The sequence below is a fragment of the Oncorhynchus nerka genome, linkage group LG19 (genome assembly GCF_034236695.1).
Source record: "Oncorhynchus nerka isolate Pitt River linkage group LG19, Oner_Uvic_2.0, whole genome shotgun sequence".
NCBI classification, from domain to species: domain Eukaryota; kingdom Metazoa; phylum Chordata; class Actinopteri; order Salmoniformes; family Salmonidae; genus Oncorhynchus; species Oncorhynchus nerka.
Genome location: NC_088414.1, coordinates 50,458,391 through 50,484,540, shown reverse-complemented (window position 1 = coordinate 50,484,540; position 26,150 = coordinate 50,458,391). Strand labels below are relative to the sequence as shown.

At 41.9% G+C, this 26,150-nt stretch overlaps 2 protein-coding genes across 3 annotated transcripts; one reads left to right on the top strand and one right to left on the bottom strand.

Annotated features, from left to right (window-relative positions):
• Positions 1-10,750: 10,750 nt before the first annotated feature.
• Positions 10,751-19,468, bottom strand: hoatz (HOATZ cilia and flagella associated protein). The gene is given in 4 exon segments (XM_029654125.2): positions 10,751-11,056; positions 17,653-17,691; positions 18,960-19,167; positions 19,169-19,468. Coding segments are annotated over 4 exon segments (558 nt in total). The 5' UTR covers positions 19,211-19,468; the 3' UTR covers positions 10,751-10,787.
• A 38-nt stretch (positions 19,469-19,506) lies between these two features.
• On the top strand, positions 19,507-25,546 carry btg4 (B-cell translocation gene 4). 2 transcript variants are annotated; one of them, XM_029654122.2, is made up of 5 exons: positions 19,507-19,628; positions 22,750-22,887; positions 23,722-23,843; positions 24,581-24,723; positions 25,126-25,546. In XM_029654122.2, the coding sequence occupies exons 1-5, from the start codon at positions 19,522-19,524 to the stop codon at positions 25,357-25,359; spliced, it is 744 nt and encodes a 247-aa protein (XP_029509982.1). In that variant the 5' UTR covers positions 19,507-19,521; the 3' UTR covers positions 25,360-25,546. The 2 variants fall into 2 exon arrangements, with proteins under 2 accessions (XP_029509982.1, XP_029509983.2); XM_029654123.2 differs by lacking the exon at positions 19,507-19,628 and adding an exon at positions 21,017-21,379 and having other exon boundaries at positions 25,126-25,540.
• Positions 25,547-26,150: the final 604 nt, after the last annotated feature.

The window sequence follows — 26,150 nt, the reverse complement described above, 5'->3', positions numbered from 1 at the left end:
CCACTACAATACAACATGTATACTACCACCACTACAATACAACATGTATAATACCACCACTACAATACAACATGTATAATACCACCACTACTACACAACATGTATACTACCACCACTACAATACAACATGTATACTACCACCACCACTACAATACAACATGTATACTACCACCACCACTACAATACAACATGTATACTACCACCACTACAATACAACATGTATAATACCACCACTACAATACAACATGTATAATACCACCACCACTACAATACAACATGTATAATACCACCACTACAATACAACATGTATAATACCACCACTACAATACAACATGTATAATACCACCACCACTACAATACAACATGTATAATACCACCACTACAATACAACATGTATACTACCACCACTACAATACAACATGTATACTACCACCACTACAATACAACATGTATACTACCACCACTACAATACAACATGTATAATACCACCACTACAATACAACATGTATAATACCACCACTACAATACAACATGTATACTACCACCACTACAATACAACATGTATACTACCACCACCACTACACAACATGTATAATACCACCACTACAATACAACATGTATAATACCACCACTACAATACAACATGTATACTACCACCACCACTACAATACAACATGTATACTACCACCACCACTACAATACAACATGTATAATACCACCACTACAATACAACATGTATAACACCACCACTACAATACAACATGTATAATACCACCACTACAATACAACATGTATAATACCACCACTACAATACAACATGTATAATACCACCACTACTACACAACATGTATACTACCACCACTACAATACAACATGTATACTACCACCACTACAATACAACATGTATACTACCACCACTACAATACAACATGTATACCACCACCACTACAATACAACATGTATACTACCACCACCACTACAATACAACATGTATACTACCACCACCACTACAATACAACATGTATACTACCACCACCACTACAATACAACATGTATAATACCACCACTACAATACAACATGTATAACACCACCACTACAATACAACATGTATACTACCACCACTACAATACAACATGTATAATACCACCACTACAATACATCATGTATACTACCACCACTACAATACAACATGTATAATACCACCACTACAATACAACATGTATAATACCACCACTACAATACAACATGTATAATACCACCACAATACAACATGTATAATACCACCACTACAATACAACATGTATAATACCACCACTACAATACAACATGTATAATACCACCACTACAATACAACATGTATACTACCACCACTACAATACAACATGTATAATACCACCACTACAATACAACATGTATAATACCACCACTACTACACAACATGTATACTACCACCACTACAATACAACATGTATACTACCACCACCACTACAATACAACATGTATACTACCACCACCACTACAATACAACATGTATACTACCACCACCACTACAATACAACATGTATACTACCACCACTACAATACAACATGTATAATACCACCACTACAATACAACATGTATAATACCACCACTACAATACAACATGTATAATACCACCACCACTACAATACAACATGTATAATACCACCACCACTACAATACAACATGTATAATACCACCACTACAATACAACATGTATACTACCACCACCACTACAATACAACATGTATAATACCACCACTACAATACAACATGTATAATACCACCACCACTACAATACAACATGTATAATACCACCACTACATATCTACAATACAACATGTATACTACCACCACTACAATACAACATGTATACTACCACCACTACAATACAACATGTATACTACCACCACTACAATACAACATGTATAATACCACCACTACAATACAACATGTATAATACCACCACTACAATACAACATGTATAATACCACCACTACAATACAACATGTATACTACCACCACTACAATACAACATGTATAATACCACCACTACAATACAACATGTATACTACCACCACACAATACAACATGTATAATACCACCACTACAATACAACATGTATAATACCACCACCACTACAATACAACATGTATAATACCACCACTACAATACAACATGTATAATACCACCACTACAATACAACATGTATAATACCACCACTACAATACAACATGTATAATACCACCACTACAATACAACATGTATACTACCACCACTACAATACAACATGTATACTACCACCACCACTACAATACAACATGTATACTACCACCACCACTACAATACAACATGTATAATACCACCACCACTACAATACAACATGTATAATACCACCACCACTACAATACAACATGTATAATACCACCACTACAATACAACATGTATACTACCACCACTACAATACAACATGTATACTACCACCACTACAATACAACATGTATACTACCACCACTACAATACAACATGTATAATACCACCACCACTACAATACAACATGTATACTACCACCACCACTACAATACAACATGTATACTACCACCACTACAATACAACATGTATAATACCACCACTACAATACAACATGTATACTACCACCACCACTACAATACAACATGTATACTACCACCACCACTACAATACAACATGTATACTACCACCACCACTACAATACAACATGTATACTACCACCACCACTACAATACAACATGTATACTACCACCACTACAATACAACATGTATAATACCACCACCACTACAATACAACATGTATAATACCACCACTACAATACAACATGTACACTACCACCACTACAATACAACATGTATAATACCACCACTACAATACAACATGTATAATACCACCACTACAATATAACATGTATACTACCACCACTACAATACAACATGTATAATACCACCACTACAATACAACATGTATACTACCACCACTACAATACAACATGTATACTACCACCACTACAATACAACATGTATAATACCACCACTACAATACAACATGTATAATACCACCACTACAATACAACATGTATACTACCACCACTACATATCTACAATACAACATGTATAATACCACCACTACAATACAACATGTATAATACCACCACTACAATACAACATGTATAATACCACCACTACAATACAACATGTATAATACCACCACTACAATACAACATGTATAATACCACCACTACCACTACAATACAACATGTATAATACCACCACTACAATACAACATGTATAATACCACCACTACAATACAACATGTATACTACCACCACCACTACAATACAACATGTATAATACCACCACTACAATACAACATGTATACTACCACCACTACAATACAACATGTATACTACCACCACTACAATACAACATGTATACTACCACCACCACTACAATACAACATGTATACTACCACCACTACAATACAACATGTATACTACCACCACCACTACAATACAACATGTATAATACCACCACTACAATACAACATGTATAATACCACCACTACAATACAACATGTATAATACCACCACCACTACAATACAACATGTATAATACCACCACCACTACAATACAACATGTATACTACCACCACCACTACAATACAACATGTATAATACCACCACCACTACAATACAACATGTATACTACCACCACCACTACAATACAACATGTATACTACCACCACTACAATACAACATGTATAATACCACCACTACAATACAACATGTATAATACCACCACTACAATACAACATGTATAATACCACCACTACAATACAACATGTATAATACCACCACTACAATACAACATGTATACTACCACCACTACAATACAACATGTATACTACCACCACCACTACAATACAACATGTATAATACCACCACCACTACAATACAACATGTATACTACCACCACTACAATACAACATGTATAATACCACCACTACAATACAACATGTATACTACCACCACTACAATACAACATGTATACTACCACCACTACAATACATCATGTATACTACCACCACCACTACAATACAACATGTATAATACCACCACTACAATACAACATGTATAATACCACCACTACAATACAACATGTATACTACCACCACTACAATACAACATGTATAATACCACCACCACTACAATACAACATGTATAATACCACCACCACTACAATACAACATGTATACTACCACCACCACTACAATACAACATGTATACTACCACCACCACTACAATACAACATGTATAATACCACCACTACAATACAACATGTATAATACCACCACTACAATACAACATGTATAATACCACCACTACAATACAACATGTATAATACCACCACTACAATACAACATGTATAATACCACCACTACAATACAACATGTATACTACCACCACTACAATACAACATGTATAATACCACCACTACAATACAACATGTATAATACCACGTGTATAATACCACCACTACAATACAACATGTATAATACCACATGTATAATACCACCACTACAATACAACATGTATAATACCACATGTATAATACCACATGTATAATACCACCACTACAATACAACATGTATAATACCACCACTACAATACAACATGTATACTACCACCACTACAATACAACATGTATAATACCACCACCACTACAATACAACATGTATACCACCACCACTACAATACAACATGTATACTACAACATGTATAATACCACCACTACAATACAACATGTATAATACCACCACTACAATACAACATGTATACTACCACCACCACTACAATACAACATGTATAATACCACCACTACAATACAACATGTATAATACCACCACCACTACAATACAACATGTATAATACTACCACTACAATACAACATGTATACTACCACCACCACTACAATACAACATGTATACTACCACCACTACAATACAACATGTATAATACCACCACTACAATACAACATGTATAATACCACCACTACAATACAACATGTATACTACCACCACTACAATACAACATGTATACTACCACCACTACAATACAACATGTATACTACCACCACCACTACACAACATGTATAATACCACCACTACAATACAACATGTATACTACCACCACCACTACAATACAACATGTATAATACCACCACTACAATACAACATGTATAATACCACCACCACTACAATACAACATGTATAATACCACCACCACTACAATACAACATGTATACTACCACCACCACTACAATACAACATGTATAATACCACCACCACTACAATACAACATGTATAATACCACCACTACAATACAACATGTATACTACCACCACTACAATACAACATGTATACTACCACCACTACAATACAACATGTATACTACCACCACTACTACACAACATGTATACTACCACCACCACTACAATACAACATGTATACTACCACCACCACTACAATACAACATGTATACTACCACCACCACTACAATACAACATGTATACTACCACCACCACTACAATACAACATGTATACTACCACCACCACTACAATACAACATGTATACTACCACCACCACTACAATACAACATGTATAATACCACCACTACAATACAACATGTATAATACCACCACTACAATATAACATGTATACTACCACCACTACAATACAACATGTATAATACCACCACTACAATACAACATGTATACTACCACCACTACAATACAACATGTATAATACCACCACCACTACAATACAACATGTATACTACCACCACTACAATACATCATGTATACTACCACCACCACTACAATACAACATGTATACTACCACCACTACAATACAACATGTATACTACCACCACTACAATACATCATGTATACTACCACCACCACTACAATACAACATGTATACTACCACCACTACAATACAACATGTATACTACCACCACTACAATACATCATGTATACTACCACCACCACTACAATACAACATGTATACTACCACCACTACAATACAACATGTATACTACCACCACTACAATACAACATGTATACTACCACCACTACAATACAACATGTATAATACCACCACTACAATACAACATGTATAATACCACCACTACAATACAACATGTATAACACCACCACTACAATACAACATGTATACTACCACCACTACAATACAACATGTATAATACCACCACTACAATACAACATGTATAATACCACCACCACTACAATACAACATGTATAATACCACCACTACAATACAACATGTATACTACCACCACTACAATACAACATGTATAATACCACCACTACAATATAACATGTATAATACCACCACTACAATACAACATGTATACTACCACCACTACAATACAACATGTATAATACCACCACCACTACAATACAACATGTATACTACCACCACTACAATATAACATGTATAATACCACCACTACAATACAACATGTATACCACCACTACAATACAACATGTATAATACCACCACTACAATACAACATGTATACTACCACCACCACTACAATACAACATGTATACTACCACCACTACAATACAACATGTATAATACCACCACCACTACAATACAACATGTATAATACTACCACTACAATACAACATGTATACTACCACCACTACAATACAACATGTATACTACCACCACTACAATACAACATGTATAATACCACCACTACAATACAACATGTATAATACCACCACCACTACAATACAACATGTATACTACCACCACTACAATACAACATGTATAATACCACCACTACAATACAACATGTATAATACCACCACTACAATACAACATGTATACTACCACCACTACAATACAACATGTATAATACCACCACTACAATACAACATGTATACTACCACCACTACAATACAACATGTATAATACCACCACTACTACACAACATGTATACTACCACCACTACTACACAACATGTATACTACCACCACCACTACAATACAACATGTATACTACCACCACCACTACAATACAACATGTATACTACCACCACCACTACAATACAACATGTATAATACCACCACTACAATACAACATGTATAATACCACCACTACAATACAACATGTATAATACCACCACTACAATACAACATGTATACTACCACCACCACTACAATACAACATGTATACTACCACCACCACTACAATACAACATGTATACTACCACCACTACAATACAACATGTATACTACCACCACTACAATACAACATGTATACTACCACCACTACAATACAACATGTATACTACCACCACTACAATACAACATGTATAATACCACCACTACAATACAACATGTATAATACCACCACTACAATACATCATGTATAATACCACCACTACAATACAACATGTATAATACCACCACCACTACAATACAACATGTATAATACCACCACTACAATACATCATGTATAATACCACCACTACAATACAACATGTATAATACTACCACCACTACAATACAACATGTATAATACCACCACTACAATACATCATGTATAATACCACCACTACAATACAACATGTATAATACCACCACAATACAACATGTATAATACCACCACTACAATACATCATGTATACTACCACCACTACAATACATCATGTATACTACCACCACTACAATACAACATGTATACTACCACCACTACAATACAACATGTATAATACCACCACCACTACAATACAACATGTATACTACCACCACTACAATACAACATGTATACTACCACCACTACAATACAACATGTATAATACCACCACTACAATACAACATGTATACTACCACCACTACAATACAACACGTATAATACCACCACCACTACAATACAACATGTATAATACCACCACTACAATACAACATGTATACTACCACCACTACAATACAACACGTATAATACCACCACCACTACAATACAACATGTATACTACCACCACTACAATACAACATGTATACTACCACCACTACAATACAACACGTATAATACCACCACCACTACAATACAACATGTATACTACCACCACTACAATACAACATGTATAATACCACCACTACAATACAACATGTATAATACCACCACTACAATACAACATGTATACTACCACCACCACTACAATACAACATGTATAATACCACCACTACAATACATCATGTATACTACCACCACTACAATACAACATGTATACTACCACCACTACAATACAACATGTATAATACCACCTGACCACACGACTGAACAGTAGTCCAGGTGTGACAAAACTAGGGCCTGTAGGACCTGCCTTGTTGATAGTGTTGTTAAGAAGGTAGAAACTAGGGCCTGTAGGACCTGCCTTGTTGATAGTGCTGTTAAGAAGGTAGAAACTAGGGCCTGTAGGACCTGCCTTGTTGATAGTGTTGTTAAGAGGGTAGAAACTAGGGCCGGTAGGACCTGCCTTGTTGATAGTGTTGTTAAGAAGGTAGAAACTAGGACCTGTAGGACCTGCCTTGTTGATAGTGTTGTTAAGAAGGTAGAAACTAGGACCTGTAGGACCTGCCTTGTTGATAGTGTTGTTAAGAAGGTAGAAACTATGGCCTGTAGGACCTGCCTTGTTGATAGTGTTGTTAAGAAGGTAGAAACTAGGGCCTGTAGGGCCTGTCCTGTTGATAGTGTTGTTAAGAAGGTAGAAACTAGGGCCTGAAGGACCTGCCTTGTTGATAGTGTTGTTAAGAAGGTAGAAACTAGAGCCTGTAGGACCTGCCTTGTTGATAGTGTTGTTAAGAAGGTAGAAACTAGGGCCTGTAGGACCTGCCTTGTTGATATTGTTGTTAAGAAGGTAGAAACTAGGGCCTGTAGGACCTGCCTTGTTGATAGTGTTGTTAAGAAGGTAGAGTAGCGCTTTATTATGGACAGACTTCTCCCCATCTTAGCTACTACTGCATCAATATATTTTGACCAAGACAGTTTCCAATCCAGGGTTACTCCAAGCACTTTAGTCACCTCAATTTGCTCAATTTCCACATTAATCATTATGAGATGTAGTTGAAGTTTAGTGAATGATTTATCCCAAATACAATGCTTTTAGTTTTAGAAATATTTAGGACTAACTTATACCTTGCCACCCATTCTGAAACTAACTGCAGCTCTTTGTTAAGTGTTGCAGTCATTTCAGTCGCTGTAGTAGTTGACGTGTACAGTGTTGAGTGTTGCAGTCATTTCAGTCGCTGTAGTAGTTGACGTGTATAGTGTTGAATCATCCACATACATAGACACTGGCTTTACTCAAAGCCAGTGGCATGTCATTAGTAAAGATTGAAAAAAGTAAGGGGCCTAGACAGCTGCCCTGGGGAATTCCTGATTCTACCTGGATTATGTTGGGGAGGCTCCCATTAAATAACAGGGGCTACAGTAGAGGGCTACAGTAGACTATGCAATGGAGGGGGAGGGACTACAGTAGACTATGCAACGGAGGGGGGAGGGGCTACAGTAGACTATGCAACGGAGGGGGAGGGGCTACAGTAGACTATGCAACGGAGGGGGAGGGGCTACAGTAGACTATGCAACGGAGGGGGAGGGGCTACAGTAGACTATGCTACGGAGGGAGGAGGGGCTACAGTAGACTATGCTACGGAGGGAGGAGGGGCTACAGTAGACTATGCAACGGAGGGGGGAGGGGCAGATAGCCGACACTGGAAAAGATGTTCAACTGGCAGACAGACAGACACTGGAAAAGATGTTCAACTGGCAGGCAGACAGACACTGGAAAAGATGTTCAACTGGCAGGCAGACAGACACTGGAAAAGATGTTCAACTGGCAGGCAGACAGACACTGGAAAAGATGTTCAACTGGCAGACAGACAGACACTGGAAAAGATGTTCAACTGGCAGGCAGACAGACACTGGAAAAGATGTTCAACTGGCAGGCAGACAGACACGGGAAAAGATGTTCAACTGGCAGACAGACAGACACTGGAAAAGATGTTCAACTGGCAGGCAGACAGACACTGGAAAAGATGTTCAACTGGCTGGCAGACAGACACTGGAAAAGATGTTCAACTGGCAGGCAGACAGACACTGGAATACGTTTCTGAGTGACAGTAAGAGCTTTGCATAGACGCTTTGTTGAGTTTCTTGTGGGACTGGGAAAAACTGCCTGGAACGTAAAATAATGTTATTAACCGGTTCCCAGCCCTGCCCCCCATTCACTCACTCACACACACACACACACACACACACACACACACACACACACACACACACACACACACACAGTAATGTTGAAGCCCAGTGTGTGCAGCAGTAGCAGTAATTAGTAAACAGGCTATAAGGTTGATTTACAGGAGGGAGACAGAGAGAGAGACAGTCTTTCACTTGCTGATAGACCATTAGGAATATGCTGTGTGGGCACGTGTGTGTGTGTGTGTGTGTGTGTGTGTGTGTGTGTGTGTGTGTGTGTGTGTCTTGAGACAGTATGAGATACCCGAGTCAAGCTTTCAGTCAATTAATTCCCCATCCCCCCTATAGCCCCTCTCTCTCTGTGTAATCAGTTAAAGGTCTACACATCAGATGGATGGACCATCAGGACACCACTATATCACTGGTCACTACCACCTCTACTCTAACACACAAACCCCGGGTCGTTTCCTCTCACCATGTCCATGTATCTCTGTCTCTCTTCCTGTCTCTGCTTCTGATGGCGAACCTCCTGCAGCCTGTCCTCCTGTCTCTGCTTCTGATGGCGAACCTCCTGCAGCCTGTCCTCCTGTCTCTGCTTCTGATGGCGAACCTCCAGCAGCCTGTCTTCCTGTCTCTGCTTCTGATGGCGAACCTCCTGCAGCCTGTCCTCCTGTCTCTGCTTCTGATGGCGAACCTCCTGCAGCCTCTCTCCTGTTTCACACACACACAGGGTTGGGGAGTAACAGATAACATGTAACGGATTACAGAAACCCGGTAACTGTAATCCGTTACCAGCAAATATATTATAATCAGATTACAGATGCTTTAGAAAAACTAGATGATTATTTCGAGGATAACTTTTAAATTGACACTACTCTGTTTTCTCAATGACATTCAAATCAGCATTGAAAAAATGGCGCAAGTTTATGTTTGTTCCACCTGATCGAGTCTGACCACCAATCAGAGACCACTATGATGTCAGAGACCACTATGATGTCAGAGACCACTATGATGTCAGAGACCACTATGATGACAGAGACCACTATGATGTCAGAGACCACTATGATGTCAGAGACCACTATGATGACAGAGACTACTATGATGTCAGAGACCACTATGATGTCAGAGACCACTATGATGTCACACCAAATGTGTTTGATGAGCAGGAATAGGCTTTTGTAGGTTACAGTCCAAGCTACTGTATGTCTTCCAATGGTGCGACTGCTGTCGGCATCCAAAGATGATCCAACTTGACTAAACAAAGGGCAGCAGGGTAGCCTAGTGGTTAGAGTGTAGAGGTGGTAGGGTAGCCTAGTGGTTAGAGTGTAGAGGTGGTAGGTAGCCTAGTGGTTAGAGTGTAGAGGTGGTAGGGTAGCCTAGTGGTTAGAGTGTAGAGGTGGTAGGGTAGCCTAGTGGTTAGAGTGTAGAGGTGGTAGGGTAGCCTAGTGGTTAGAGTGTAGAGGTGGCAGGTAGCCTAGTGGTTAGAGTGTAGAGGTGGCAGGTAGCCTAGTGATTAGAGTGTAGAGGCGGCAGGTAGCCTAGTGGTTAGAGTGTAGAGGCGGCAGGTAGCCTAGTGATTAGAGTGTAGAGGCGGCAGGTAGCCTAGTGATTAGAGTGTAGAGGCGGCAGGTAGCCTAGTGGTTAGAGTGTAGAGGCGGCAGGTAGCCTAGTGATTAGAGTGTAGAGGCGGCAGGTAGCCTAGTGGTTAGAGTGTAGAGGCGGCAGGTAGCCTAGTGGTTAGAGTGTAGAGGCGGCAGGTAGCCTAGTGGTTAGAGTGTAGAGGCGGCAGGGTAGCCTAGTGGTTAGAGTGTAGAGGAGGCAGGTAGCCTAGTGGTTAGAGTGTAGAGGCGGCAGGTAGCCTAGTGGTTAGAGTGTAGAGGCGGCAGGTAGCCTAGTGATTAGAGTGTAGAGGCGGCAGGTAGCCTAGTGATTAGAGTGTAGAGGCGGCAGGTAGCCTAGTGATTAGAGTGTAGAGGCGGCAGGTAGCCTAGTGGTTAGAGTGTAGAGGCGGCAGGTAGCCTAGTGGTTAGAGTGTAGAGGCGGCAGGGTAGCCTAGTGGTTAGAGTGTAGAGGCGGCAGGTAGCCTAGTGATTAGAGCTTTGGACTAGAAACCGCAAGGTTCTGCCCCTGAACAGAGAGTTAACTCACGGTTCCTAGGCTGTCATTGAAAATAAGAATTTGTTCTTAACTGACTTGCCTAGTTAAATAAAGATAAAAAATAAAAATGCTTGGAGGTAATGATGACAGCAGTGGTGTCGTCTACGGCGATACGGATATCACTTATTATTGATGTGAATCACACTGCTGCTCTCTCATTTACCTATTTGTGCCTTACGGATTGTGGTTGAATTCAAGAGGCTTAAGCTGCCTATCAATCATTGTTTTTTAAACCAGTGGACAGCCAGTGAAAAATGTGCTCTTGCAACAGCTGCATAGTGTGGATCCCAGCCTATAGAATAACAGCTGCATAGTGTGGATCCCAGCCTATAGAATAACAGCTGCATAGTGTGGATCCCAGCCTATAGAATAACAGTGTGGATCCCAGCCTATAGAATAACAGCTGCATAGTGAGGATCCCAGCCTATAGAATAACAGCTGCATAGTGTGGATCCCAGCCTATAGAATAACAGCTGTATAGTGTGGATCCCAGCCTATAGAATAACAGCTGTATAGTGTGGATCCCAGCCTATAGAATAACAGTATGGATCCCAGCCTATAGAATAACAGCTGCATAGTGTGGATCCCAGCCTATAGAATAACAGTGTGGATCCCAGCCTATAGAATAACAGCTGCATAGTGTGGATCCCAGCCTATAGAATAACAGTATGGATCCCAGCCTATAGAATAACAGCTGTATAGTGTGGATCCCAGCCTATAGAATAACAGCTGCATAGTGTGGATCCCAGCCTATAGAATAACAGTATGGATCCCAGCCTATAGAATAACAGCTGTATAGTGTGGATCCCAGCCTATAGAATAACAGCTGTATAGTGAGGATCCCAGCCTATAGAATAACAGCTGCATAGTGTGGATCCCAGCCTATAGAATAACAGCTGCATAGTGTCCAGCCTATAGAATAACAGCTGCATAGTGTGGATCCCAGCCTATAGAATAACAGCTGCATAGTGTCCAGCCTATAGAATAACAGCTGTATAGTGTGGATCCCAGCCTATAGAATAACAGCTGTATAGTGTGGATCCCAGCCTATAGAATAACAGCTGTATAGTGTGGATCCCAGCCTATAGAATAACAGCTGCATAGTGTGGATCCCAGCCTATAGAATAACAGCTGTATAGTGTGGATCCCAGCCTATAGAATAACAGCTGTATAGTGTGGATCCCAGCCTATAGAATAACAGCTGCATAGTGTGGATCCCAGCCTATAGAATAACAGCTGCATAGTGTGGATCCCAGCCTATAGAATAACAGCTGCATAGTGTGGATCCCAGCCTATAGAATAACAGCTGCATAGTGTGGATCCCAGCCTATAGAATAACAGCTGCATAGTGTGGATTCCAGCCTATAGAATAACAGCTGCATTGTGAGGATTCCAGCCTATAGAATAACAGCTGCATAGTGTGGATCCCAGCCTATAGAATAACAGCTGTATAGTGTGGATCCCAGCCTATAGAATAACAGCTGCATAGTGCAGATCCCAGCCTATAGAATAACAGCTGCATAGTGTGGATCCCAGCCTATAGAATAACAGCTGCATAGTGCAGATCCCAGCCTATAGAATAACAGCTGCATAGTGTGGATCCCAGCCTATAGAATAACAGCTGCACAGTGTGGATCCCAGCCTATAGAATAACAGCTGCATAGTGCGGATCCCAGCCTATAGAATAACAGCTGCATAGTGCAGATCCCAGCCTATAGAATAACAGCTGCATAGTGCAGATCCCAGCCTATAGAATAACAGCTGCATAGTGCAGATCCCAGCCTATAGAATAACAGCTGCACAGTGTGGATCCCATCTTATGGAATACAAGTGGGGCTTTTATTGCTCAAACTAATTAATGCTGATAAAATAAATAAATCCATAGGCCTAATGGACACAAGCTCAAACTCCCACACTTTAGATAGACTTAAAGGGACAATCTGTAGTTGCTACATACATTTTTGGACTTATATATATAATTTATATCTCCATTGATTACATTTACATTTTACATTTAAGTCATTTAGAATATCCACAGCTACAAATTGGTGCATTCACCTTATGACCTCCAGTGGAACATAGTGCATCTAAATCTTTTCAGGGGAGGGGGTGAGAGGGATTACTTTATCCTATCCTAGGTATTCCTTAAAGAGGTGGGGTTTCAGGTGTCTCCGGAAGGTGGTGATTGAACCGCTGTCCTGGCGTAGTGAGGGAGTTTGTTCCACCATTGGGGGCCAGAGCAATAACAGTTTTGACTGGGCTGAGCGGGAACTGTACTTCCTCAGTGGTAGGGAGGCAGCAGGCCAGAGGTGGATGAACCCAGTGCCCTTGTTTGGGTGTAGGGCCTGATCAGAGCCTGGAGGTACTGAGGTGCCGTTCCCCTCACATCCTTATGGCAAGCACCATGGTCTTTAGCGGATTGCTTCAACTGGAAGCCAGTGGAGGGAGCGGATGCGGGGTGATGAAGAACTTGGGAAGGTTGAACACCAGACGGGCTGCGGCGTTCTGGATGAGTTGTAGGGGTTTAATGGCACAGGCAGGGAGCCCAGCCACAGCTTGCAGTAATCCAGACGGGAGATGACAAGTGCCTGGACAGGACCTGTAGTCCTGCTGAGGCATACGGATGTTGTAGAGCATGAACCTACAGGAACGGGCCACCGCCTTGATGTTAGTTGAGAACGACAGGGTGAAGATTGAAGATAACTTATAAATGCCTCATGAGCTTAGTTCAACTGTCACACTTCGTGAAAAAACAAAATATAAGATTGTTTATGTATAAATGTGTTTGTAAACCTTGTAAATGTAAACTCATAACATGGCAAAAACAATCATTTTGGTATCATGGATGGTCAGTCCTTGCATCCACAGCTCTGTCTATTAATCTGAGAGTGGTTACATTTCTCCAGGCCCATCCCTCAGCTTTTTACCAAAACAGAGGCGGGGAGGCGGTTTTGTTATTATTTCATCTGTGGACTTGCCCTTTAAACAGCTGCATATTATCAAGATATCAAAGTGTCACCAACAAAAAGGTAAACAAGAGGCCGACAGCAAATGCAGCATATGACATTCATGCTTCACATGTAAATAGCCCTTTTCAGTAGTGCTCAAAGCATGCCATTCCATCAGCATTCATTTTCAACTCGAATCAATGAGCCCAATCAGTCGTCCATGGCAACAGAGTAGGACTGGCTAATAAGTCCTTAGTTTTGGGGTCATGCTCAGGTAAAACAATTTGTCTAATCTATACTTCCATATTTCCAAGTCCTGTTCTTGAAGATCAAAGGGTATAACATGTATTGGAATGACTGTAATTCTGATAGACTTTGGTTTTTAATGTAAATATATAATTGAATTGTATTATTATAATGTAGTAGAAAGTGATGTGTTAGAAAAAGCCTACATAACCAACCCATAATGTAACATTTTACATCCATATATGACCAGCTATGTAAACCTTGACATTTATTTATCCTGCAATAGATGTTGTTCAATTGGTAACATACATGTCTTCTTCTAACGCCTCTTAAGGGGAAAGTAATCTAAAAGTAACTGAGTGTAATCAGATTACGTTACTGAGTTTGGGTAATCTAAAAGTTACGTTACTGTCACGCCCTGACCGTAGATTGCTTTGTATGTTTCTATGTTTAGTTTGATCAGGGTGTGATGTGGCTGGGTATTCTATGTTGTATGTCTAGATGTTGTGTTTCTATGTTTAGTTTGATCAGGGTGTGATGTGGCTGGGTATTCTATGTTTTATGTCTAGATGTTGTGTTTCTATGTTTAGTTTGATCAGGGTGTGATGTGGCTGGGTATTCTATGTTTTATGTCTAGATGTTGTGTTTCTATGTTTAGTTTGATCAGGGTGTGATGTGGCTGGGTATTCTATGTTTTATGTCTAGATGTTGTGTTTCTATGTTTAGTTTGATCAGGGTGTGATGTGGCTGGGTATTCTATGTTTTATGTCTAGATGTTGTGTTTCTATGTTTAGTTTGATCAGGGTGTGATGTGGCTGGGTATTCTATGTTGTATGTCTAGATGTTGTGTTTCTATGTTTAGTTTGATCAGGGTGTGATGTGGCTGGGTATTCTATGTTGTATGTCTAGATGTTGTGTTTCTATGTTTAGTTTGATCAGGGTGTGATGTGGCTGGGTATTCTATGTTTTATGTCTAGATGTTGTGTTTCTATGTTTAGTTTGATCAGGGTGTGATGTGGCTGGGTATTCTATGTTGTATGTCTAGATGTTGTGTTTCTATGTTTAGTTTGATCAGGGTGTGATGTGGCTGGGTATTCTATGTTGTATGTCTAGATGTTGTGTTTCTATGTTTAGTTTGATCAGGGTGTGATGTGGCTGGGTATTCTATGTTGTATGTCTAGATGTTGTGTTTCTATGTTTAGTTTGATCAGGGTGTGATGTGGCTGGGTATTCTATGTTGTATGTCTAGATGTTGTGTTTCTATGTTTAGTTTGATCAGGGTGTGATGTGGCTGGGTATTCTATGTTTTATGTCGAGGTTTTGTTCTTCTATGTGTTTGGCCTGGTATGGTTCTCAATCAGAGGCAGCTGTTTATCGTTGTCTCTGATTGAGAACCATACTTAGGTAGCCTGTTTTCCCATTTTGAGTTGTGGGTAGTTATTTTCTGGTTCGTGTTTGTTGCACCTGTCAGAACGTCATTTTGTTGTTTTTGTTCGTATTCATTCTGGATTTTAACAGTGTTATGATACATACCACGTTGCACTTTGGTCCTTCCACCAACAAAAATCGTTACAGTTACTGATTACAATTTTGGACAAATCAAAAATATTGGTCACATACACATGGTTAGCAGATGTTATTGCAAGTGTAACGAAATGCTTATGAAGAATAAATGCTGTGCTCATGGAATGGCATACTTTGAGCACTACTAAAAAGTGATATTCACATGTGAAAAATGAATGCCACATGCTGCATTTGCTCTAGACCTATTGTTTACCTTTTTGTTGGTGACAGGTAACTAATAACTGCAAAGAAAATAACCTACCCAACCCTACACAACACACACACACACACACACACACACACACACACACACACACACACACACACACACACACACATATATAGATTGATGTCTTTATGACTGTGATATCTAAGGAATGGCTGTATACTTACTATGGTCAGAAGAAGATGGTTTGAGAGCAGCATTGGTGTCTAAAAAGGAAAAATAAAAGGTTATTTAATTGTTTTGGCACGTGACCTCAAATTGAGACTAGAAATGCAGGGGTATAAATGCAGGCACTGATGTCTCGAAATGAAATGAAAAGGTTAATTCCCTAGTTAAAGCTGTGTGTTCATATCCACTCAAAATTAGTTCACGCACTCCCAACACACAATAATGACATTAAAGCTTATAATCATGCAAAAGGTAGTTGACACTCAAATGTTTTATTCTATACACATTTGAGGAAAGACATTTTCTTAATTTGATTGATGATAAGATTAAATATTTCCAGGGGACCTCATGGGGTCCCGACTCCATGTTTGGGAACCACTGATCTAGTCTATCCAGGAGGTAGAACACAGGAGGCTGCATATGTTACACAATACACAGTCCTGTACTAGTATAACTAAATATCTCATAGGGGGAAAAATATTGCATCAGAAATAAGAGTGTGACAGCAGGTTACCTTACCGACTACCAGAAGTGCCTCACATGGTTTGTCCGGGCTAACTTTACCTTACCGACTACCAGAAGAGTCTCATCATGGTTTGTCCAGGCTAACTTTACCTTACCGACTACCAGAAGTGTCTCATGGTTTGTCCAGGCTAACTTTACCTTACCGACTACCAGAAGTGTCTCATCATGGTTTGTCCGGGCTAATGTTACCTTACCGACTACCAGAAGTGTCTCATCATGGTTTGTCCAGGCTAACTTTACCTTACCGACTACCAGAAGTGTCTCATCATGGTTTGTCCAGGCTAACTTTACCTTACCGACTCCCAGAAGTGTCTCTTGGTTTGTCCAGGCTAACTTTACCTTACCGACTCCCAGAAGTGTCCCATGGTTTGTCCGGGCTAATGTTACCTTACCGACTACCAGAAGTGTCTCTTACCGACTACCAGAAGAGTCTCTTGGTTTGTCCAGGCTAACTTTACCTTACCGATTACCACTCCGGGCTAATGTTACCTTACCAACTACCAGAAGTGTCTCGTGGTTTTCCGGGCTAATGTTACCTTACCGACTACCAGAAGTGTCTCATGGTTTGTCCAGGCTAACTTTACCTTACCGACTACCAGAAGTGTCTCATGGTTTCTCCGGGCTAACGTTACCTTACCGACTACCAGAAGTGTCTCATGGTTTGTCCGGGCTAATGTTACCTTACCGACTACCAGAAGTGTCTCGTTGTTTGTCCGGGCTAACTTTACCTTACCGACTACCAGAAGTGTCTCATGGTTTCTCCGGGCTAATGTTACCTTACCGACTACCAGAAGTGTCTCGTTGTTTGTCCGGGCTATCGGCAGCCTCTGGCGGATGTCTGCGTTGACCAGGCGGGACTCTAGCGGAGGCAGCAGTGACAAAGAGGTCCACAGCTGCTTGGCGTGAGACACATCTTCAGGAGACGAGCCGTCAAACACCGTGAAGAAGTATTTATCCAACTCTGTCTCTAGCTGCTCTGCCTCTCTCCTCCTCCTCCTCCGTTACCCCAGCCCGCGGCTCTGACTCAAACATTACGATAGCCCGTGTGTTTTTTACCAACCAACAACAGAGCGGATATCACCGAATCATCAATATTATAAAGTAACCGAGCCACAGACGAACATTGATATTGCTACCTAGCTACATGAGGAGATGATACACTGTAAGAAATGTTACGTTTTTGGAAACCCGGAAGTGCGGAGAGCGCGTCTGTTACCAAGGCGACAGGACGCTCCAGGAGGACACCGGTTTTCTGCCAGGTGACTACATGGGACACTATTATAGTGTGTGTGTGTGTGTGTCTGAAACAGAATTACATATTAGAACGTGGTATAAAATATGTTATGTTGGCAGTATGGTTCGTAATTGCAGTGTGTTTAGACAATCAGCTAACAACACTGCCTACACACCAGCCCCAACCAGAGCAGAGGAGACTACTGAAGACAAGCCAGTGAGTTTTGATGTCATCATTTCTCAATCAAAGTTGGTAGCATATTGAATGTCATTGTAGAATAGGCCAATTGCAACGTCTGCCTATGCCGATACCAGTGGAGGCTTCTGAGGGGAGGACGGTTCGTAATAATGTCTGGAACAGAGCAAATGCAATGGCATCAAACACATGGAAACCATGGAGTCAGCTTTATCTAACTTTACAAAACGTGCACCATTGTGAGAAATGATAATCTTCAATTTGTAATAATAATGTTAACTATAAAATATATTTCCTGAAAAAATTGTGGTGTGCTTGCTAGCTTGTTTTGAAACGTTTAGAAAATCTTAATGTCGTTTTAATGTTTGTAGCTGAAAGGGTTAAAGAGCGCTAGCATTAAAAATGTCCACCGCCGTGTTCTTATTTTTGGCATTGAATCCATGAAGTGTTATGCTAATTTATGCAAATTACCACTGCTTGTAGTTTATAACCGTTTTTAGGAATGTGAAGTCAGGATAGACTGAACATTAGAAAGGTGTCTCTAGCTTAAACATTTCAAGAGTTACTGTTGGTGAGTTATTTTATGCAAATGTATGCAAATGTATATAGTTACAGTTTATACAAAATGTAAAGAATTTGAAGTTAGGCTAACTTGAACATGTGAAAGTTGGTTTGGTGTCTCTAGCTTGAACGGTTCAAGAGGCACTGTTGGTGAGCTGATTTATGCAAATGTATGCACATTTGTCTAGTTATAGTTGATAAAAGTTTTAAAGAATTTTAAGTTAGGATAGCCTGAACTTTTGAAAGTTTGTTTGGTGTTCAAGAGGTCCATGTGAAGGTTCTGACAGACAGAGTAGTACCTGTGAAGGTTCTGACAGACAGAGTGGTACCTGTGAAGGTTATGACAGACAGAGTGGTCCATGTGAAGGTTCTGACAGACAGAGTGGTACCTGTGAAGGTTCTGACAGACAGAGCGGTCCATGTGAAGGTTCTGACAGACAGAGCGGTCCATGTGTAGGTTCTGACAGACAGAGCGGTACCTGGGAAGGTTCTGACAGACAGAGCGGTCTATGTGAAGGTTCTGACAGACAGAGTGGTACCTGTGAAGGTTCTGACAGACAGAGCGGTCCATGGTACTGAGTCTGGTTACCATATCAATGAATGAGATGGTACTGAGTCTGGTTACCATATCAATGAATGAGATGGTACTGAGTCTGGTTATCTCCATGGTGCATTGTTTCTGTCAGAGGTACTACCGCAGGCTGCTGTCAATCAATCAATCAATCAATCAATCACATTGGAACTCGCATCACCTGTGCTCTTCCCTCATACACAGCTGATTTAAACGAGGTGTGTTTAGCAACAGGCTCTTATATAGAATCTGTTGCTTCTGGTCTGAAGCTGAATGAACTGTCTGTCATCTAGAAGAGTTCAGAGAGAAACGGTAACATTTGAAAGCAGATTTGTTTGCTCGGGATTGGGACACTTTGTCATTTGTTTTCTAAAGCTGCAGTTTAATTAAGCCTTTAAGTAGTGTCTGTGTTGCTAAGGTAGTTGGCTCAAGGTTGTGTTAAGGTTAGGTGGTTTGACCTTCTAACAATGAAGGAAGAGATTGCAGCAGCAGTGTTCTTCGTTGCTCGGCTGGCGAAGCGCCATGGTAGTTTAGATGCTGAAAGCAGAGAGGAGTTTGCTGCTGCCCTCACATCAGCCCTGTTTGACACCTACAAGACCCACTGGTACCCTCACACACCTGTCAAGGGACAGGCCTACCGGTCAGTACCCTCGCACACCTGTCAAGGGACAGGCCTACCGGTCAGTACCCTCGCACACCTGTCAAGGGACAGGCCTACCGGTCAGTAACTACACACACCTGTCAAGGGACAGGCCTACCGGTCAGTAACTACACACACCTGTCAAGGGACAGGCCTACCGGTCAGTAACTACACACTACACACACCTGTCAAGGGACAGGCCTACCGGTCAGTAACTACACACTACACACACCTGTCAAGGGACAAGCCTACTGGTCAGTAACTACACACGCCTGTCAAGGGACAAGCCTACTGGTCAGTAACTACACACGCCTGTCAAGGGACAGGCCTACCGGTCAGTAACTACACACACCTGTCAAGGGACAGGCCTACCGGTCAGTAACTACACACACCTGTCAAGGGACAGGCCTACTGGTCAGTAACTACACACACCTGTCAAGGGACAGGCCTACTGGTCAGTAACTACACACTACACACACCTATCAAGGGACAGGCCTACCGGTCAGTAACTACACACTACACACACCTGTCAAGGGACAGGCCTACTGGTCAGTAACTACACACACCTGTCAAGGGACAGGCCTACTGGTCAGTAACTACACACACCTGTCAAGGGACAGGCCTACCGGTCAGTAACTACACACGCCTGTCAAGGGACAGGCCTACCGGTCAATAACTACACACTACACACACCTGTCAAGGGACAGGCCTACCGGTCAGTAACTACACACACCTGTCAAGGGACAGGCCTACCGGTCAGTAACTACACACTACACACACCTGTCAAGGGACAGGCCTACCGGTCAGTAACTACACACACCTGTCAAGGGACAGGCCTACCGGTCAGTAACTACACACACCTGTCAAGGGACAGGCCTACTGGTCAGTAACTACACACACCTGTCAAGGGACAGGCCTACCGGTCAGTAACTACACACACCTGTCAAGGGACAGGCCTACCGGTCAGTAACTACACACACCTGTCAAGGGACAGGCCTACCGGTCAGTAACTACACACTACACACACCTGTCAAGGGACAGGCCTACTGGTCAGTAACTACACACACCTGTCAAGGGACAGGCCTACTGGTCAGTAACTACACACACCTGTCAAGGGACAGGCCTACTGGTCAGTAACTACACACACCTGTCAAGGGACAGTCCTACTGGTCAGTAACTACACACTACACACACCTGTCAAGGGACAGGCCTACCGGTCAGTACCCTCACACACCTGTCAAGGGACAGGCCTACCGGTCAGTACCCTCACACACCTGTCAAGGGACAGGCCTACTGGTCAGTAACCACACATAGGCAAGATTGTCTCCGGCTTTGTGTTCCGGTGTGTATAACCATTGTGCATGTGTTAGGTGCCTGCGTATGAACCGAGCTCAGCTGAGGGACCCTGTGTTGGAGAGGGCGTGTTTACGGAGTGCTGTCTGTTACGAGGACCTGGGGTTGCCACGGGAGATGACAATCTGGGTCGACCCTGGAGAGGTGTCCTGCAGGTGAGTGCTATTGTGCTGAGGCACTACTGTACTGGTATGTCTTACTGGAGCCTCTCGGGCAGAGACTGTCAACTGGTGTGCCAAATTCAGCCCCTTGGCATGTTAAATATAGGCCTAAGACTGAACACCCACTTGGAATTCACCTCAATGATCTATTTTAAGAAATCTATACTCAAGTATTTAACCTCATAAATAGATGTATGGGAACATGTACAAATGTAAGGTTTGAAATTGTCAAATACAATGTCTGTTTGGGCTTCATGGCTCAATTTGCGGTGTACGTGTTCCGTCCCCCGAACCTCAGCTCCAGAACAACTCAATCTAGTTGACACCTGTTCCAGAAGGTTCTACTCGACCCCGGCTTCTCAGTTATCCACAAACTGGTGTTGTGGAGACATGTTCATTAGGGTGGAGCCAGCCGGGGTCATGTTCATTGCAAAAGCTTTTTTTACAGAATGAGCTAATGAATATGACCCAGGATTGTGTTGATTAGGCCAGTGGTTTTCAAACCTCTCCTTGGAGACCCCCAGCTGCTACATGTGATGTATTAGACCAGAACTTTTTAAACCTCTCCACGGGGACCCCCTGTATTTAATTCATTCCAGAGCTACCACACCTGACTCAAATAATATCAGGCTTTTGACTACTTAAATCAGGTGAGCTAGTTCAGGGCTAGAATAAAACTGAGAAGTCTGAGGGGGGGGGGGCACGAGGAGGTTTGAGAAATGTATTTGTCTGGCTCAGCTAGAACCTCCCTCTGCTTGTTAACCTGAGCCCAGGGAAAGGGGCTACTGTGTTGTGGCAGGAAGATGTTGTGATGCGTTTCCTGTGTAGGTACGGAGAGCGCAGCGTTCCCTTCTGTGTGATGCAGCTGCAGGGCTGTCACCAGGGTGACAAGGAGTTTTCCCGACGTATACATAACGCAGTGGAACGGGCCGCCTCCGACATCCAATCAGGTGCTCTGGTTTTCTGTCTTATGTTTCTCAGACCAATATTTTGTATTTCTTACCCTGATTATCAAATGTGTTGCAACGTGTATGGGCGGATTGGATTATGCTGAGCTGCGGGAACCGGTCTATGGCACGTGGTGTAACTGGTCAAAGCGCTGATGGAGGTGCGTCCTTCTCAAATTAAACAGTAAACAGTCATCTGCGCAGTTTGGTCATGTTGCCAGGTCGCAATTGTAAATGAGAACTTGTTCTCAACTTGCCTACCTGGTTAAATAAAGGTGAAATACATTTTTTTAAATTACAAAAATATTGCCGTCAAGGCAGCATGATGGTTCATTGTCCACAAACATGTATTTTATTGAAAATAAATGTTCTAACTAGTTTTCACTGGAAGGCAGTTTCCAATGAACTGTTCTGGAAGGTTCTACAGTTATGTTTTACTGTAGCCGGTAGGGCAGGGATCGTCAACCGCTTTTGATAAAGACGCCAATCCCTTTTCCCTTGAACAGACTCCTACTCCTTATCCACATCATTTAGCCTAGTCTACGTCACTTTTGTTTTGAGCTGACTTCGCTGCGGGCTTTGAACGGGGCACCTGGCTCACGCCTGGGAGGCAGCCCCGTTCCAGAACGAATACAACCACTTTTCAACCGGTGGAAACTCCTCTCACCGGGGTAACCCAGGCCAGATAATCGAATCCATTTACTGTGAAGTGTTTTAAAGCTTTGATTTGATCCAATCAGGCTGCTCCGACGAGGAGGACGGGGACACCAGCATGAGTAGCAGCTGCAGCAGCCTATCCGCTCCCTGCCCTGCCAACAACCCGAAACCCAAAACCATCCCAACAGTCAGCAACCCCAACAGTGTCTACCAAGTAACTAACCAGGTAACTAGCGCTCTAGAGGTGTCTACCAGGTAACTAACAAACTAATGTTAAGAGCTCTGACGTAACAAAGCTCTAGGGCAGGGGTACTGAACTCTTACCATACCAGGTCCGGAGCCTCCTGGTTTTCTGTTCTACCTGATAATTGCACCCACCTTGTGTCCCAGGTCTAAACCAGTCCCTAATTTAGAAGGGGAACAATGAAGGGGGAGAAAATGCAGTGAAACTGGCTTTAAAGTCCAGAGTTGAATTTGAGCGCTCTAGGGATGTTAGCTGGGGTTTAGATTCTGGTTGTGTTCAGACATTGCACAGTCGATGATGCAGTAACAGATGTGGCCCAGGTGTTGTAAGAGCTGGCAGGCATCAATGATGTGGTTGTGATGTGACTTTTTCTCTCTGTTCCAGTTCAGTGAGTTTACTCCAGTGCCACCCCCTCCGGCCTGGGCAGCTTACTCCAACAGAAGGGCCTTCCCTGGGGATGGCTACCCCCCCCACGGCCCCCCCTCTGGAGGTCTGTTCGCCCAGCAGCACAGCAGCCAGTTCCAGCCTCCTAAAGGAATCAAACCCTACAGAGCCACCTCCTCCTTCACTGGGCCCAGGCAGGACAAGTACCACTGGGTCAGCAAGAACCGCTCCTAGAATGTCAACCTAGAACCTACTGGAAACAAGACCCCACTGGCTGCTTGGAGCCCAGAACACTTAAAAATATTAAAAATATTAAAAGGTCAAAGTGTGAATTATGAGGTTAAAGCAATGCTGTTATAGCATTTTTAAAGTTGCAGTATTTTTATTAAAAAAATATTTTTATGTCTTAACTATTGTGATTGTTAAACTGGAAAATATTCTCTGAATAAAATTGATTTGTTTTTAACAAACTGGTTGTCTGTTTGTAGTGGATTGTCTAGGACCCCGTTTAGATGAGGAACGCTGGGTGGGAGTGTCCAGGTTTACATTGGTCCATATTATTCAGTGGGATTCATTTGGTTAGTAACTGAGCTTCAATATTCGTAAACCAACTAGGGTGAGTATGAAGCCAGGATATGGATTTGTGCCAAATCGAGCACTGAAGACGAGGAGAGCAACACTGAGTTGCAGGACGAAGAACAATTTGTTTGAAAAAAGGAGGAACTCTTTTTGTTTGGAACTGGTTTGGCTTCAAGATATTTGACCTCGACCAACTGTAAGTTGACGCATTGTGCCAGCGGTTTTTACCACCTGAACCCTGCATGTGCGCATAACTCTACCAGAATGCGTGCAGAAAGTCCCAAGACTTCAAGACCTGCACTCCGCTGTCACTCAAGGTGTCATTCGTTAGTGGTACTCCCTATGGCAAGAAGCGGAATGAGAACGAGTGCAGTTGCAAAAAACATGAAACCAATAAAGTTGAATCTAAATCTAGGTAAGAGAGACCTAGTCGTATCTGCAAAACA

Bases quoted from the DNA above. Each gene is read 5' to 3' on its own strand.
- btg4 (XM_029654123.2), top strand. From the start codon at position 21,207: ATGAAGGAAGAGATTGCAGCAGCAGTGTTCTTCGTTGCTCGGCTGGCG. The intron at 21,380-22,749 runs GTCAGTACCCTC...TGCATGTGTTAG, and splicing joins GTCAAGGGACAGGCCTACCG to GTGCCTGCGTATGAACCGAG. The intron at 22,888-23,721 runs GTGAGTGCTATT...TTTCCTGTGTAG, and splicing joins CCTGGAGAGGTGTCCTGCAG to GTACGGAGAGCGCAGCGTTC.